At 41.0% G+C, this 15,279-nt stretch overlaps 1 protein-coding gene across 3 annotated transcripts in view; it reads right to left on the minus strand.

Moving 5' to 3' along the window:
• Nucleotides 1–344: 344 nt before the first annotated feature.
• Nucleotides 345–15,279, minus strand: part of ZNF385B (zinc finger protein 385B) — a 148,927-nt gene continuing 133,992 nt past the window's right edge. For all 3 annotated transcript variants that reach the window (XM_086750742.1, XM_086750743.1, XM_086750744.1), the window contains 4 exons: nucleotides 5,883–6,128; nucleotides 4,638–4,816; nucleotides 3,433–3,534; nucleotides 345–1,813 (listed from right to left, as the gene is read on the minus strand). In XM_086750742.1, coding sequence (XP_086606868.1) covers nucleotides 1,595–1,813; nucleotides 3,433–3,534; nucleotides 4,638–4,816; nucleotides 5,883–6,128 — 746 coding nt within the window. In that variant the 3' untranslated portion in view covers nucleotides 345–1,594. The remainder of the gene's footprint in view (nucleotides 1,814–3,432; nucleotides 3,535–4,637; nucleotides 4,817–5,882; nucleotides 6,129–15,279) is intronic.

Raw genomic sequence — 15,279 nt, forward strand, 5'->3', positions numbered from 1 at the left:
AAAGTTAATCCTTAATCTCCATCAGAGATGGCATAACCATGTTGTAGCGTTCTGGTGGTGCAACAATAAAACCATAATCACCCACCTGGCTCTACTGCTTCTTCCTCTGAATCCCTGATGTGGTGAATGTTTGCAGCCTGACTGCAAAAACGCCCCAGTAAAGGCTGTAACAGGATGTAGCAAGGAAAAGACGTTAAAACACAAGGGAAGTAAACACAGGTTCTGTAATTATACTTTATAGCAACTCCAATACTTTCCCTGCTCTTGAAGATTCCTTTAGCTAAATTAGTTTGTTCCAGGCTTTGTTTTTTTCCCCATACCAATTAAAAAACACAGGCAGCATGTATATTTTTCTTATTATTTTATTGAAAAGGTACATTTAAAAAAATACACAGACATTTTACTATTATGGATTGCAAATAAAGATGCTCTAAAAGTTAATTCTTTTTTTTTCCCCCTTTCTTCCACCTGTTGTCCCCGTTATCACATAATGACTTCAGTCTGAGTACTGCATACCTTTATAAAAGGCTTGGGCAGGTAAGAAGATAGGCAGGGCATTACTGCAATATATTCAGTAAACAGAGAATACAGTCAATTATAAATATTTTATGTTCTGTACATTATTGCATTAGGGAGCCACAATGTTATGCAGCATCGTTACAAAGGAAACTAGTTAGAAATGAAGAAAAAAGGATATTTATATACAAATACATGGATTCGTTGTTTTCTTGAACAATGTATGTGAGCTGTAGTAATGTGCAATTGAAAAGCTTTTTTTCTCTTTAAACATTGCTTAGCAACACCAGTGAGGAAACAACAAAAATAAGTTAAATGAAAGTAGCAAACAAGTAGTAATCTTAACTATATGTTATATGGCTTTCTATTTTTAATTTCTCTAAACAAAGTGTGACACAAACGAAATAATTAAAAGCTTCAGCGCTGCATTGCTTTCAAACATTTGCACAGAAACTAAAAGTATTAAAATAAGACGTGTGATACAATTTTAGTACTACACAAGATACACCAGTACTGGGGCCTAGGACAGTACACAATCCCTGTCAACAAGAGCACACGGGGTGGGGGGGTGTGTGAGGGAATTCATTTTGAGATGTTATCCACAATTAAGCATTTGGTTCATCTACCTTTTTTCCTCACATTAGATTATATCCCACTGATTTTCAGAGAAGTATTTACATAAGTGTGAGCAAGGAAGACCCTAGTTTTCAAGTCTGTCAGGAAAATATTTTACGTTCCTTGATTCCAAGGTGCATCATAGACATTGCAAAAAAAACTCTTCCAAAACCATTAACATATGCATGAATCTTTAATGGTATAAATTTTATGAGCAATTAAGTTTTTAGTAAATCACTCTCTATTTCGATTAAAAAAGGACAGACAGAGAGAGACTGAGAAAGACAGTTGTCTAGACTCCAAAATGCAGTACCCTCAATGATGAAATTTATGATGTGGGTGTTTGAGGTCTCACCCTGGATGGCATTTCAAAAGAGAAAGACATTTTAAAATCTCGACCCCTTTCCTGCTTTTCTTTTACCCTTTCTACTGGCCATAGTTAGCTCTTTTTCACATCAATAAATTAGTACGGTGCAAAAAGTATGGAGGCAGGCGTGGCCCGGATGGGACCATGGCCTGGCCTGAAGAGAGCTGGTGGTATCGCAGGCGCCTGGAACAGGGAGGCAGAGGGACGGGGAGGAAGGGACAGAGCCGATGATACCGCTGCAGCCGCAGCAAGAGGAGATGTAAGGAAAGCAGGTGCCAGCGGTTTAATCATGTCCTTCTGGAATGCAAGTTTTGCCTAGAATGAAACACACACAAAAAAAGCAATGTAAATACGGTTCTCCCCACACTCACTTTTACATGAGCGAAAAATGAACCCTCACAAAGGGCACACTGTCATTTCTCACAGAAGCCTCACGTCAGCTGCTTAGAGATTTTACCCACATTATCTTCATACTCCCAAGGCAATTAAAGCAGTCAAATCATATATTTACAGATACAGACATCTCTTGAGTGTAAGGGCAGTGACATTGACATTTAGAAGTACAATTTGCAAGTGAACAACATGAAATTATATAAATCATAACTGTGCAAGAAATATTAAAAAACATGATTAAGACTTCAATGTCAAAAGTCAAATTTTCCATTTGCAAACATGAATTGTAGAGAAGTAGAGTGGTCAAGATAGGGAACTAGCATTAGTCCAGTCAGCTTTTTACCAGCCAATGCAGAGCTGCTCTTTTCAAAATAGAACTATTTTTTAAGATTGATACCATAAAGAATTCCTTCTGAAAGAATTATTACTCAGTTTATGATCTACAATGGTTGCTGATGCTTGCGGTGAAAAAGCTAACCAGAAACATATACCCTAGAGTCTCACTGAAAGTGGTTTGCACCACAGTCACACATTTGTGGGGGCAACGATACGTCCTTGGGTTATTTAGCGGAGGTCTCTCCTCATGCAGTAGATTATGAAATGATGTATTACAGAAGTGAAGAAGATTAGTGTGTGCAGAACCTATCAAATGGGAAGACTTAGAGAAAGCCTGCAGCATTTTCATTTGCTTCTATACAATTACAAAGACATATTAATATATTTTAGCTTTTAAAGGCTTTTGCCATGCTTACTCTTGCACACACACATTTGCATTTCTCTCTTTCCAACCTATAAATTGTTTTTGTGCCACAGGTGGCATGCACTTTTCCCTAATGAATAAAATACAGGCTGAGTCATAAGCAAATAAACATACAATCTGTGCTGTGCTAGAGCCAGCCTGAACTCCGTCTGCAGCTGACTGGCAGAACCAGCTTGGGGAATTCCTGGAAATGCAGGTGGGCGTGAAAGGGGAGCGGTTGGGGGCACAAAGGCAGGAGGGGTGTTTTGATAGCTAATGACAGACACAGCCTGAGCACCCAGATAGGCAATGAATTCTCCTAAACACCTGATAACTCTTTTGCACCAACATAATACATCCACACAGCACTCTGTTTTGCTGTACGGAAAGAATGTGCATTAGTATTTTTATATCTTAACATCTTATGTCCTTTTCCCTGACTGCACCTGTCATAATTGAGAATTACCTCAGCTCCCCAGAAAGACAAGAGGATATACATCGCAGCCTTTGAGGACAAGTGCACTAGCCCAGCAGAGCTGATACCTTTTCACGGGGCACATAGTTCTTTCCCCATTCCACTGATTATTCCCTTCTTCCTAGCGGTAAATAACATTCACAGCACTGTCTGTGTGCCTTTGACTGGGCAGATAGAATACATAATTTGTCTGATTCCCATGCAGATTCGGTCTGGAGGGGGAGAAACACTGTGGAAGCGTCAGGTCTGTCATGTTCCTGTCTCTGCGTGGTAGGAGTCCCCAAGGTCACAAATTCACAGAGAGTGATGAGAAATAAAAATACTTACTGCTAAAATACTTGGGCTGCGCTGCAGTTTGTTGTAAGGACTATATTTAGGTTTCATAGGCTTTCCCGCAACTCTGTCCTTGTGCCTTCGGCTGGAAATGTGCTGAAATAAATACCCTCACATTTAATTAGCTGTTTAAACATTTCTCAGTTTTGAGTTTGAAATTGATTTATCAGCAGAATATGCCTAAGCCCCTGTTTGTACAATAAAGTTGGTTCTTTAGAGAGAGCAAAGATGAGTTTTGCTAAATTAAACATAACAATTTGGAGCACATCAAACAGAGAATCAGAAACTAATCAAATACAGCTAATTCAGTGATCCGAGACAGGCTCTGCAAATTACTGATATTTTGGTTACTATTTCCTTTTTCCACTTAAGGAGCTTTGAATCAGGCAGAACTGTAACCACTAGGTCATAGGGATATTCAGAAGTAGGAGGTACATTTCAGTCTTGCTGATGCTGTTCAGTTGTATAAATAATTCAATATTAGCTGAAAGAACCACCAGTACCCAGGGATGTGTCTATACCATGTAATTTAATACTACCTTAGAGATAACTCAAATAACAGGAATGGGAGGACACATCCACACAGCACAGCACCATCCAGCTAGATTCCCATTTGGGTATCGAAACAACATATTTATATTGGCACAGCTCTGAACCTAGGGCTAACTGGCTCGGTCAGAGCCAAGCTGGATGTTCACACAGCTATGCTGTTAATGATAACGTTGCTTTACACAATTCAGACACATCTACGGCATTACCCTCCTGCTGATTGTCCTAAACCAATAGATTCAGGTCACATTCTCCCTCTCATATATTATTAAAAAGTATCCCAGCATACTGAAACAGCACCAGAAGAGGAATTCGCAGAACTTCAATTCAGAATTTCTTCCATTTGGAAGACCAAAGTTCAAATCTCTCTTCTGAGCCACAGCAAACTTTTAAACTAGATCTGCATTTTATTCATTGATATTGACATCTTGTCCACCTCTGCTTTATGACTCTTAACGACATTTTTTCCCAGCTGAAACAATTAGGTGAACTTGATCTGCGGTGAACTATTTAGAAACAGTTGTGGGATGACAGAAAAGAAATACTAAGTTCACTTTTCGACAAAACTTCTTCACACAGATGTACATCCCACCTACAATATTGCAATGCAACTAAAAACAACAAAGGATCCCCAGATACATGCAAGCTACCTGTTTAAGCTGAATTTCTGAATTAACATGGACATCACAGATTTCACAATGAAACGTCTTGTTCTGCAGTCCTGAGCCTTTACTGCCATTCTGCACCTTCAGCCGGGATCCAGGTCTAGGGTAAGACTTGATGGGACCAGCACCATTCCGAGCCTCGACCATGGTCTTGTGCTTGGAGCCTAACGGGTGAGGAGACAGGTGAGTTAATGATCAGCGACATACAACCATGTCCAGTAGAACTAGGACTTTTTGTAACACATTTATCTTCAAGACAGAATGGTTAAAACCAATACAGATCAGGATTAATGATGACTCTGGTTTTGGTCAGTGTAGTTCCCACTGCCTCGATCTAAAAGGAAGCCAGACAACGAAGAGGGGTTTGTAAAAAAAGGGAACAACACGCTGGACCACTATTTCTCTGCTTGGGGGCAGTGTGTGCCTATGCGGCCAAGGTGTTTGTTGCTTCCTCTTCCACCAAAATCCATACAGCTGGTCAATCACAAAAAAGGGCATTAGCCAAGAGTCAGAGAGAAACCACAGCAATCACTCAAAACCTGCCTAGGAAGAGTAATCCTTCAATAAGTACCCTCTGATTTGGAAGAAATGGCTGCTTTGGCCATTTCAAAATGGATTACAGCTGTTAAACCAGCCTCAATGGTTTGTTAACAAGCTTTACATCACCAGCACATCACAGAGCAGTCAGAGCACATTAGGGATTGCTGCTTATGGCCTTTTAAAGGGAACATATCTAACGTGCAATAATGAAAAGATTCTAGGACATGTAGGAAATCTAAGGAGCCCACCCTAAAATGATTAAAAATACCAAATAACAAAAATTACTGTAAGTTGTACCAGCAAAAACACAGACACCAGAGAGAGTGAGATGAAATATGAGAGATAGAGAACTGGTATTTTAGAAACCATAGTGTTACATATGTCCCACTATGATCCTCACTAGGAGTTATGATGGAATCTGATCAGGTAACATGAACTGTAGGGATTTTTTCCACAAAAAGCTTACAGAGTATATGAAGGACAGTTGAAATAATTTAGAGAGAGTTTTGATAAAATATCAAACACCACATATGAAATTGTCATTACAGAAATGTTTTAGTAACTTGCCATTGTAATTTTTAACTAAGACTCTTCAGTGAAGTGTGGCTACCACAGTGTCAGAAAACCAGCTCATTACACTGAATTTTAAAAATACAACACACAACTGACTTGCACTGTATGCATACTCACCTGTATTGTGGGCTTCTAGTTGTGACAGGGAATTCACAGCCACTTTGCATAATGAACAGTAAAGTAGTTTTTTGGCTTTTTCCTCTTCTGACTCAGAAACTGTGTTAGGAGCTCCGTTCGTGCTCTTGGAGGATGAGGCAGGTGTTACAGGTGCCACTGCTGCCACTCCAGGTTTGGGAAGAAAAGGACTCACTTCTGTACTGGACTGCTGACTGGCACTATTGGGTTTTGCTTTCCCTTTATCTTCTAAAAGAAGCAACATAGGTATGTCATAATATGCTGCACACAAAAAACCTATACAGTAATAGCCCTGTGGTTTTAGTGAACCTAACACAACAGGAGCCTCATTCATCTCATTTTATACAGGACAGCAGCATCCTTGAAATCTTATTAAAATCCTACCATGAAATCTGTAATTTGACAAAAGGGGTGATCTTCCTGTTTTTAAGGTTACCAGTGAACACCAGTGACTTCAACAAAATCGTGCCAGCTGCTGTTGCTGAAATGCTGCAGGTTTGGCTAGTTGAAAGGAGCCCAAGAAAGCCCAAAGACAGCCAGGGTTAAGGACTGGAGATCACTCAGAAACATGCAAGGCTTTGCATTGGGTATTACAAAAATATTTCTGAAAAGCAATATATGTGCCTTTGGAATGGTTCAAGTTTCTTAATGAAAGGCTCCAGCACCATCTTGACATAGGATATCCCTCACTTCAGTTACAGGAGTTGATTATGGCACTACATTACACACACGAGCACAGCTGCTATTATTTTTAGGTTTTTCCAAGAACAATTCCCCATATATCTGGAGATCAGATGACTCTGATGCGCATTCAGTGCATTCCTATATCACTTCAGAAGCATGAGTCAGTCATCTGTGCTCCTATGGGACAGGCAGACAGGTATTACTTAATTTTACAGATGGCGATTGCAAGGCGAGAGATTAAGTGTCCCAACTGTGCCTAAAGAGGAACTTGGTGCCAGAGCCAGTATTCAAATGCTCCTTGCCTACGTGTTGTCTACAAGAGCTCATTGCATTGTAAGCTATTCAGCCGCAGGCCTTGTGACCACAAGTCATACTAGTTCTCAACAGAGAAACACACTCACCTACAAAGAACACGGGATGGGAGGGAGACAGTACAGTGGTGCTGGTACGAGCAACTCTGACAACATGGATGTAAGAAATTATTGAGTAAGTGTCCTGTTGTCACTCAGAACAACAGGAATCAAATCTTATTATCTAAGCAAGTACAACATCTACATAACAGCAACCTCTTAAAAACTACTTATATCCCATTTTGAACCTATGGCATAGCATTGAACTGATTAGCATTGAACTGATTTGAAAAACTAGGTACTATTTTGAGCAGCTATTTTAAATTTGGGCCCTTGCACTTTATGTTTACAGCTACCAGACTCCGTCTTAACATCACTCTGTGTACCAGGCCAATGCTGAGCTACCAAGAAGTCTGAAAACGTGACTGTACTCCCTACAATGAACACTTGAGAGTGTGTATGAACTATGAACAGGCATCCCGAAACTAAAGCCCACAGTTGCTGGCAAACTTCCCAGAAGTGCATTGCAGTACATACATCAATTTTAGATTGTTAAAAACCAGGAGAATGAAAATTCTAATAAAAGAATTATTATTCTTTAAAATAGAAATAGAAATACTTTAAAATTACACGATATGAACTTTATTAAACATTTAAAATTATCAAGTACAAAGACAACTATTAGGGTCAAACTAATGATACAACCAGATTCTGAAGGTATTTTGATTGATAAAGTATGAAAAAAGAAAATTATGTTAAATCATAGTTCATAGACTATTCCATTTTAATGTCTCTACAGTAATAAGTCACATCTGCAAAAATCTAGAACACATTATTTGACTTGTGAGTCTTCATAAAATACAGTGTTTTAATAAATGGCATTTCCTAACATTCTAAATGGAAGAGTTTTCAATATGGAAAGTTCTCAGAGGTGCTGACATCTACAAAAGAAACACACTGAACTGCTGCCATTTGTGAATTCACATTACAGGAAAACACATTTCTTCTTGTTGTTGTTCTACGCAATACTACGCCAGACAGCAAAAGGCGTAACACCAGGACATACGTGAACCTGAGTGCAATAAAGGAAGGTTCCTCAGTATTTTGCATTTCAGACCTTAAAAGAATAAAACACCTGCAGAACTGCAAGCTATATGTTAATATAGAGCCACTACACTTCTAGTTTGGGGATTTTTTTAGGTTTTTTCCCATGTACTTTTTTAATGTAAGTATAAGGATTTGGTGGTTTTGAAATCACCTCCTCCTGTGAGAGAGAAAAGAGGAGGGGGCCAGCAGGAACACCAGCTGATGTGTGCCGGGATGGACCCCAGCCCGGTGCAGCAAGGGCACCACCCACACTGCTGCCTGCCGCCCCTCACCCAGCTGTTCAAACCACCTGCAACAAGAGGGAGCAGATTTGTATTTCTTTGTTTTGCCATCAAGTGTCTGTGGAGTGAGATCCTGAGCAACGGAGTAAGATCTACTTTGCACAGGCCACCAATTACCATCACAGACTGATGGTTTTCCATCGCTGAATTTAACAAATGATTGAAAAAATGACAGATTTCATTTCCCACTTCTCCTCACTTAGCTGGCCACCAGCTGATGTAGTACGTCAGTTTAAAAAATATTCCCTAGATTTACAGTGTTCTCACTATTCATAACACAAAGCAATTCTAGAACATAAAATGCATAACAAGCTAGCAAGAAAACTTCTAGAAAACTAGAAGGAAGTTACCAGCATCCAGCTGGGCTCAGTTCTGCCAGTATCTCAGCTTTTGGAAAGAACCTCAGTTCACATAATACCATCATTTGGAAAGCTTCCTGACACAAATAAGCTCTTCATCCGTGGAGATGTATGCGTACAAGGAGAGACACACGCCCCTCTATGAATTAATATTTCCTTCCACAATTCTAAATGCTTAATACAGAACATCTTCAAATATGATAATTGTAAGGTTATTATACAGTTTAACTCCCACAGAAAGTACAGGGAGCTAAGCGCATTTTTGTCACTGCAGTGGGGCCAGAATTGGGCTTTCCTGGTTTCTAAAATCAGAAACCTGCACTTCTCCAAATGGGCTTTTGATAACAGCTTATTGTTTTCAATCCACTGAATTCAAAACACTATTGCTTACAGTTTTATGTTTGAGACAGATATGCCAAGTATTCAACTCTGCAAAGCACAGGAAATGCAAATGGCATGTATGTACAAAGCAAGAAGACGACTACTCTTTTATTTGTACTTACAGCACAGAGCTAACAAAAAATATCTCCATGCAGAAACCAGAAATGTCACTGTTAGTGCCTGCACGCATATACATACTTCCAAACTGTAATCATCATATAAAATACAGGTGGATGGAGTGGTAGGATTATAGTCCTCTCACTATTTCTGAAGGCAAGTCTGATTGAGAACAGGCTCAAGTTTGCTTTGATTTCCACCTGGGCCGAGCCCAAAAGAGCCAGGCAGAGGCCAAACAAGTGCATGAGTGAGTCCAGCCTGCCTAGGACCAGGGCTGTACCACCAGCTTCTGCTGTACCGCTCAGCAGAACACAGCTGGAAGCAGGAGATCCCAGCAATACCAACCTTCTCCCAGAAAACTACAACTGAGATTCAATGGCGTTAGGGTCAGACTGAAATGCTTAGGACGTAACTCATACACAAGGGGTTAATTTAAAATCCAATCTGTACTGTTGCACTGTATCCGAGTATGTTCTTTTTCTAGACAGAAACGCCACATTTAGAATCATCGAATGGTTTGGGTTGGAAGGGACCTTTAAAGGCCATCTGGTCCAACCCCCCTGCAAGGAGCAGGGACATCTCCAGCCAGATCAGGTTGCTCAGATTTGTGTTCTGATTTATTAAAATACATAAATTAAATAATTTAATCTGTGTTAAATTCCTGTCCTTAAATTAAGTCTCCCTTTTCCTCAAGACTCTAAAGAAGTAAATCAATGGTTCATTTCAAGTTCTTACTGAAGCCGAAGCCTGAATTGTTTTGAAATAGAGCCCAAGGAAAAAATAAAGCTAGCTAATTAAGTATTGCTCTGGGCTCAGTAATATCAATGCTCTTGTTGCCTACTTACATTGTTTCAATTCTCCTTTGAAGTTGTTTCTGGTTGTTTGCCTTATGTTTGTGTCAGCATCATGTTAGAATTCAAGACTTACTCATCTAATCAGTACTACCTCGTTTCAGCTGTATGTACCCAAGTCAGGACACAGCACAGGATAACATCTGACAGGTTCAAATCTAACAGGTTCTAGCTCCCAGAGCAAGACCAGCTTAAGAGATTTAACAATTTTTGCAGGTCATGCCCCTCTCACTGCAGTTGCTAGGGCATGATCTACCTGCTAATGCTGAAATCCTAGCCCAGCCGAGTGAATGGGTTTTGCCCTTGCTCAAAAAGGGGCAAAACCACCATCATAAAACTTCGTCCCTGACACTCAACCTGCAACTCCGCTTTTCAGTTCTTTCCTGCCCCTGCTCATAGTCCAGTGATCAATGCAGTCCATGCAGAAAACAAAAATAATATTTCCCCATCCCAATCATTCCGTTAAACAGTTTGGTTTATAAGGTACCTGTAAGAGAGACCACTTGGTTTACTTTGTTATTTGTGTGAAGTGTTTACTATTTTATAACATATATATTTGTACATCACAAATTGATATTTTAAAATTATCTCTTACCATAGCAAAATGTGCCTACAGGTATTGCTTTCTATTTCTAGGAAATAATTCTTTTTTTTTTTTTTTTTTTTTGTGTGTGTGTGAGTGGTGATTTTGGTGCATGTTTAGGTAGATGTTCTAATTTGGACTTCATGATGAACATACATAGAATCATAGAACGGTTAGGGTTGGAAGGGACCTTCAAAGGTCATCTAGTCCAACCCCCCTGCAAGGAGCAGGGACATCCCTGACTAGGTCAGGTTGCTCAGAGCCTCATCCAGCCTGGCCTTGAACGTTTCCAGAGATGGGGCCTCCACCACCTTTCTGGGCAACCTGTTCCAGTGTTCTATAACTCGCATCGTAAAAAATTTTTTCCTAATTTCTAATCTAAATCTACCCCCCTCTATTTTAAAACCATCACCTCTCATCCTATCATGTACTACTTTCAGTGGAAAAGTAACTTAAAGTTCAAATTCTTAATTTCAAATTGACATTCTTAATACAAATAAAACCAAGCAAGATTCTAAAACTCATGTATAAATATAGAAACTCAGCATTCAGCTTCACACTTTTCCTTGTGCCAGGTCCTTCACTACGTCCCACCGGTGCAGGTGCAGAAGAGCAGCCACACACACTCACAACAGAAGGGCAGCACGGACATTGCAAAGCGGCCGCTGCTGCTCTAGACAACCCTATACCAAGGTCCTTTTGAGCGATTCGCTCATTTCCCATCCAAGAAAAGGAGATTTATTTTTATAATTCCTCCACCTGTTCGCACAACAGAACATATTGCCAGCTTAGAAAAGAGCATAATTGAAAAAAAAAAAAAAAATACCTAGACTGTTTTCAGTGGACCAGATATTTATGACTCTCCTTTGTAAGGCTAAGAAAATACGAAATACTTGTGCTCCTTTTCTTCTTGAAAAACTGAAGGAGAGCGCCATGCAATTTTGAATGCTCTTTCCAGCCTAAAACAGCTACATTAGGAGAAACAGATTAACAAAATAATTTCATGTCTAAGAGAATCACTCTGTGGCTATCAATGCTATGCAACCGATGAGCAGAACTGATGCATGATTAGGCACAAATCCTTTGGCAGGATCAGCCTTGTTTACAGTGGTATGGCACAGTACCACATCCCAACTGAAAGAATGACTTTAAAACCATGGACAGCTTGAAGACCCTGAACACCTTAATTTCTGACCATGCCACTTCCCATGGTAACTAAAACCAAAAGTGATTTCTGAAAGTAAGGATTTATGTTCTATTTATGAGTTACTAGATAAGTAATGCAAATATTGTCTTATGATAGCCTTGAGTTCACATAAGTTGTGTTAGAGGGAACTGGCATTAACCTGAAGTATTGATTTTTGAGAGTAATTGAGACTTTGAGGTAAAGCAAGCATATCTCCCAGACCGGCAGAGCTGTACTGAGTGAAACCAATTTTCAGGGTCTCCCTATAATTTCAACAGCTCCAAATATGCCTATGAATATTGGGCTGCATTAAGCAACCTTTGAAGCACACAGTGATAACCGAATGGGAAGAGGAAATCAATCAGGTTGTCAGACTAATGCACAAACGCTCTTTCACTGATCAACTGTGTGGCAAAAGTAAAATCAGTCACATTAATTACAGCCATATACAATCCAAGAAATTTTGCCGAAAAACCTTATAACTGTAGCTAAATTAGCATCAATAAAGACAAAGTAAAAACATGTTTATTGAAATTTAAAATTTTCAGTCAAAATTTGACATTTTAGATGTTTGGCACATCTGACATACAACTAAAAAGTGACACTTATTTCTCACCACACTTTTTCTTCCTACACCTCTTTATAAAATATGCCCATTGACAATGCTGACGAGAGGCAAGTTAGCTGATACAACTAAAATCTACCATTTGACCTTGCTGTTCTAAGCTTTCTGCACACTGTACAATAAATAAGGTGGTCCCCAGACCAAGCGATTTCCAGTTTAAGAGCAGAGATCAGAACTGCAGACAGACAGGTCTGAAATCACAAAAGAGACAGAACAACTGGTCACCAACACAGGCACCGGTGTGGCAGCCAAATCTCTCACAAGGTTTTTTCTGTTTTTCAGCCTACCAGAGAAAGAAATTTTCAGAGGTGAGAGTAACAGAAGTAAGTCTGGCAGCTGTTTGCAGGGAGCTCTTCACAAACAGGACCAGGAAAAGTGGGAAGCTGTTTGGGAAGCTGGTTTCAACGGCTGATGGGTGGTGGGTGCAAGTCAGCATTCTGGAAGACCACAAAAGACATACAAAGGTATGGAAAGCTTTGGAAGTGAAGGGCACGAAGGACATTTTGAGAGAGAAAAATCAGGAGCTTTAGCTGTATCACAGAAATATTGTAGCAAAATTTGCAGCAATTAAAAACATGAAAGTAGAGAGAACACAGTCAAAGAGGTTACAAGCCTGGCTGAAAGTAATTAAGGGAGATATTAAGAAACTGTGACAAAATAAAATCAAGGTGGGGAAAACTTATTTAGCCACACTATACTTAAAGGACTGCCTAAATAAACCCTAGGATCTACCCTGGGACACAGGTCTGAGGCAGAGAGAGAGGACCCACAAGTCATCACATTGTAAACAATGTTACAAAACAAAGTTACTGTACATCTCTTTACTCTGAAATAAGATATGGAGTGAGAAGATGATCAATAATAGAAGGAGAAGGGCCTTCTTCAATACATTAGCAGAAAAGCTACTAAATAGAAAGGCAGACAATAGCTCCAGTAAGAAAAGCAAGTTTCAAAACATTGTTCTTCACAGGAAGTCTCTCTTCCGCTGGCTCACACTGCTGTAAAGGAATAAAGCATGCACTTACACAATTAATTATTCTTTTTATGGAGGAAAAGATGAACACTGAGTAATATATGCCATAAAGGCAATAGCAGGAAAGCAATTAAGTCACTAGTGGTCACAACCTTTACAGCATTTGTAAGCACTCTGTCCTGCATCTCAGCATCACTCAAAAAAAAACCAACAAAGAGCATTAGATTATTTCTCGACACTCATTAAGACAGAGTTAGCTAACTTTGATATGGGATTTCAAATCTTTTTTGTTTTATCTCCACGTTTGCTGAATAATGAGACTCTAATGGCTGTCAGACAAAATACCTACTTTCTCACTCCAGTTGTGCAGTCTACTGAGAAACGAAGCTGAAAAACCCATAGGGCTCTGTTCTAGAAAAATTCCAGTGCAAACCTACAGGCAAATCAGACAGCACAGTGTATCTATTAACCCCTTTATTACCTTTAGTTTTTGTAAAATGTTTTTTTCTTGTACTTCAGGGCTGTCTGAAAAATGCCTAGGTTTTATACAATGAAAGGTTGTTACATGAACGTACCCCTAGGTACGTAGGGGACAAAAGAAAGTCCAGGGTAAATGTAGGCCCCCTCCAGAAGGGAACTGGTGTCCTGGTTACCCAGGACATGGAGAAGGCTGAGGTTCTCAATGACTTTTTTGCCTCAGTCTTCACCGACAAGAGTTCCTGTCCCACCGCCCAAGCTGTAGAAGGTGCAAGCAGGGACTGCGAGAATGAAGAACTGCCCATTGTACTCGAAGAGCAGGTTCGGGATCATCTGAGGAACCTAAAGGTGCACAAGTCCATGGGTCCTGATAAGATCCATCCGCGGGTCCTGAGGGAACTGGCAGATGAAGTTGCCAAGCCACTGGCCATCGTATTTGAGAAGTCGTGGCGGTCTGGTGAGGTCCCCGATGACTGGAAGAGGGGGAACATAACCCCAAATTTTAAAAAGGGGAATAAGGAAGACCCAGGTAACTATAGGCCGGTCAGCCTCACCTCTGTGCCTGGCAAGGTCATGGAGCAGATTCTCCTGGAAACCATGCTAAGGCACATGGAGAGCAAGGAGGTGGCTGGTGACAGCCAACATGGCTTCACCAAGGGCACATCGTGCCTGACCAATTTGGTGGCCTTCTATGACGGGGTGACGGCATCGGTGGACAAGGGACGAGCAACTGACATCATCTACCTGGACTTGTGCAGAGCTTTTGACACTGTCCCGCACGACATCCTTCTCTCTAAACTAGAGAGACATGGGTTTGATGGACGGACCACTCGCTGGATAAGGAGTTGGCTGGATGGCCGCACTCAGAGAGTGGTGGTCAACGGCTCAATGTCTATGTGGAGACCGGTCACGAGTGGCGTCCCTCAGGGGTCCGTGCTGGGCCCGGCCCTGTTCAACATCTTTGTCAGCGACATGGACAGTGGGATAGAGTGCACCTTCAGCAAGTTCGCCGACGACACCAAGTTGTGTGGTGCCATCGACACGCTGGAAGGGAGGGATGCCATCCAGAGGGACCTGGACAGGCTGGAGAGGTGGGCCCGTGCCAACCTCATGAAGTTCAACCAGGCCAAGTGCAAGGTCCTGCACCTGGGTCATGGCAATCCCAGGCACAAATACAGGCTGGGCGGGGAATGGATTGAGAGCAGCCCTGAGGAGAAGGACTTGGGAGTGCTGGTGGATGAGAAGCTTAACATGAGCAGGCAATGCGCCCTTGCGGCCCAGAAGGCCAACCGCATCCTGGGCTGCATCAAGAGAAGCGTGGCCAGCAGGTCGAGGGAGGTGATTCTCCCCCTCTACTCTGCCCTGGTGAGACCCCACCTGGAGTACTGTGTCCAGTTCTGGAGCC

This window comes from Chlamydotis macqueenii, chromosome 6 (genome assembly GCF_036417535.1).
Source record: "Chlamydotis macqueenii isolate bChlMac1 chromosome 6, bChlMac1.mat, whole genome shotgun sequence".
NCBI classification, from domain to species: Eukaryota; Metazoa; Chordata; class Aves; order Otidiformes; family Otididae; genus Chlamydotis; species Chlamydotis macqueenii.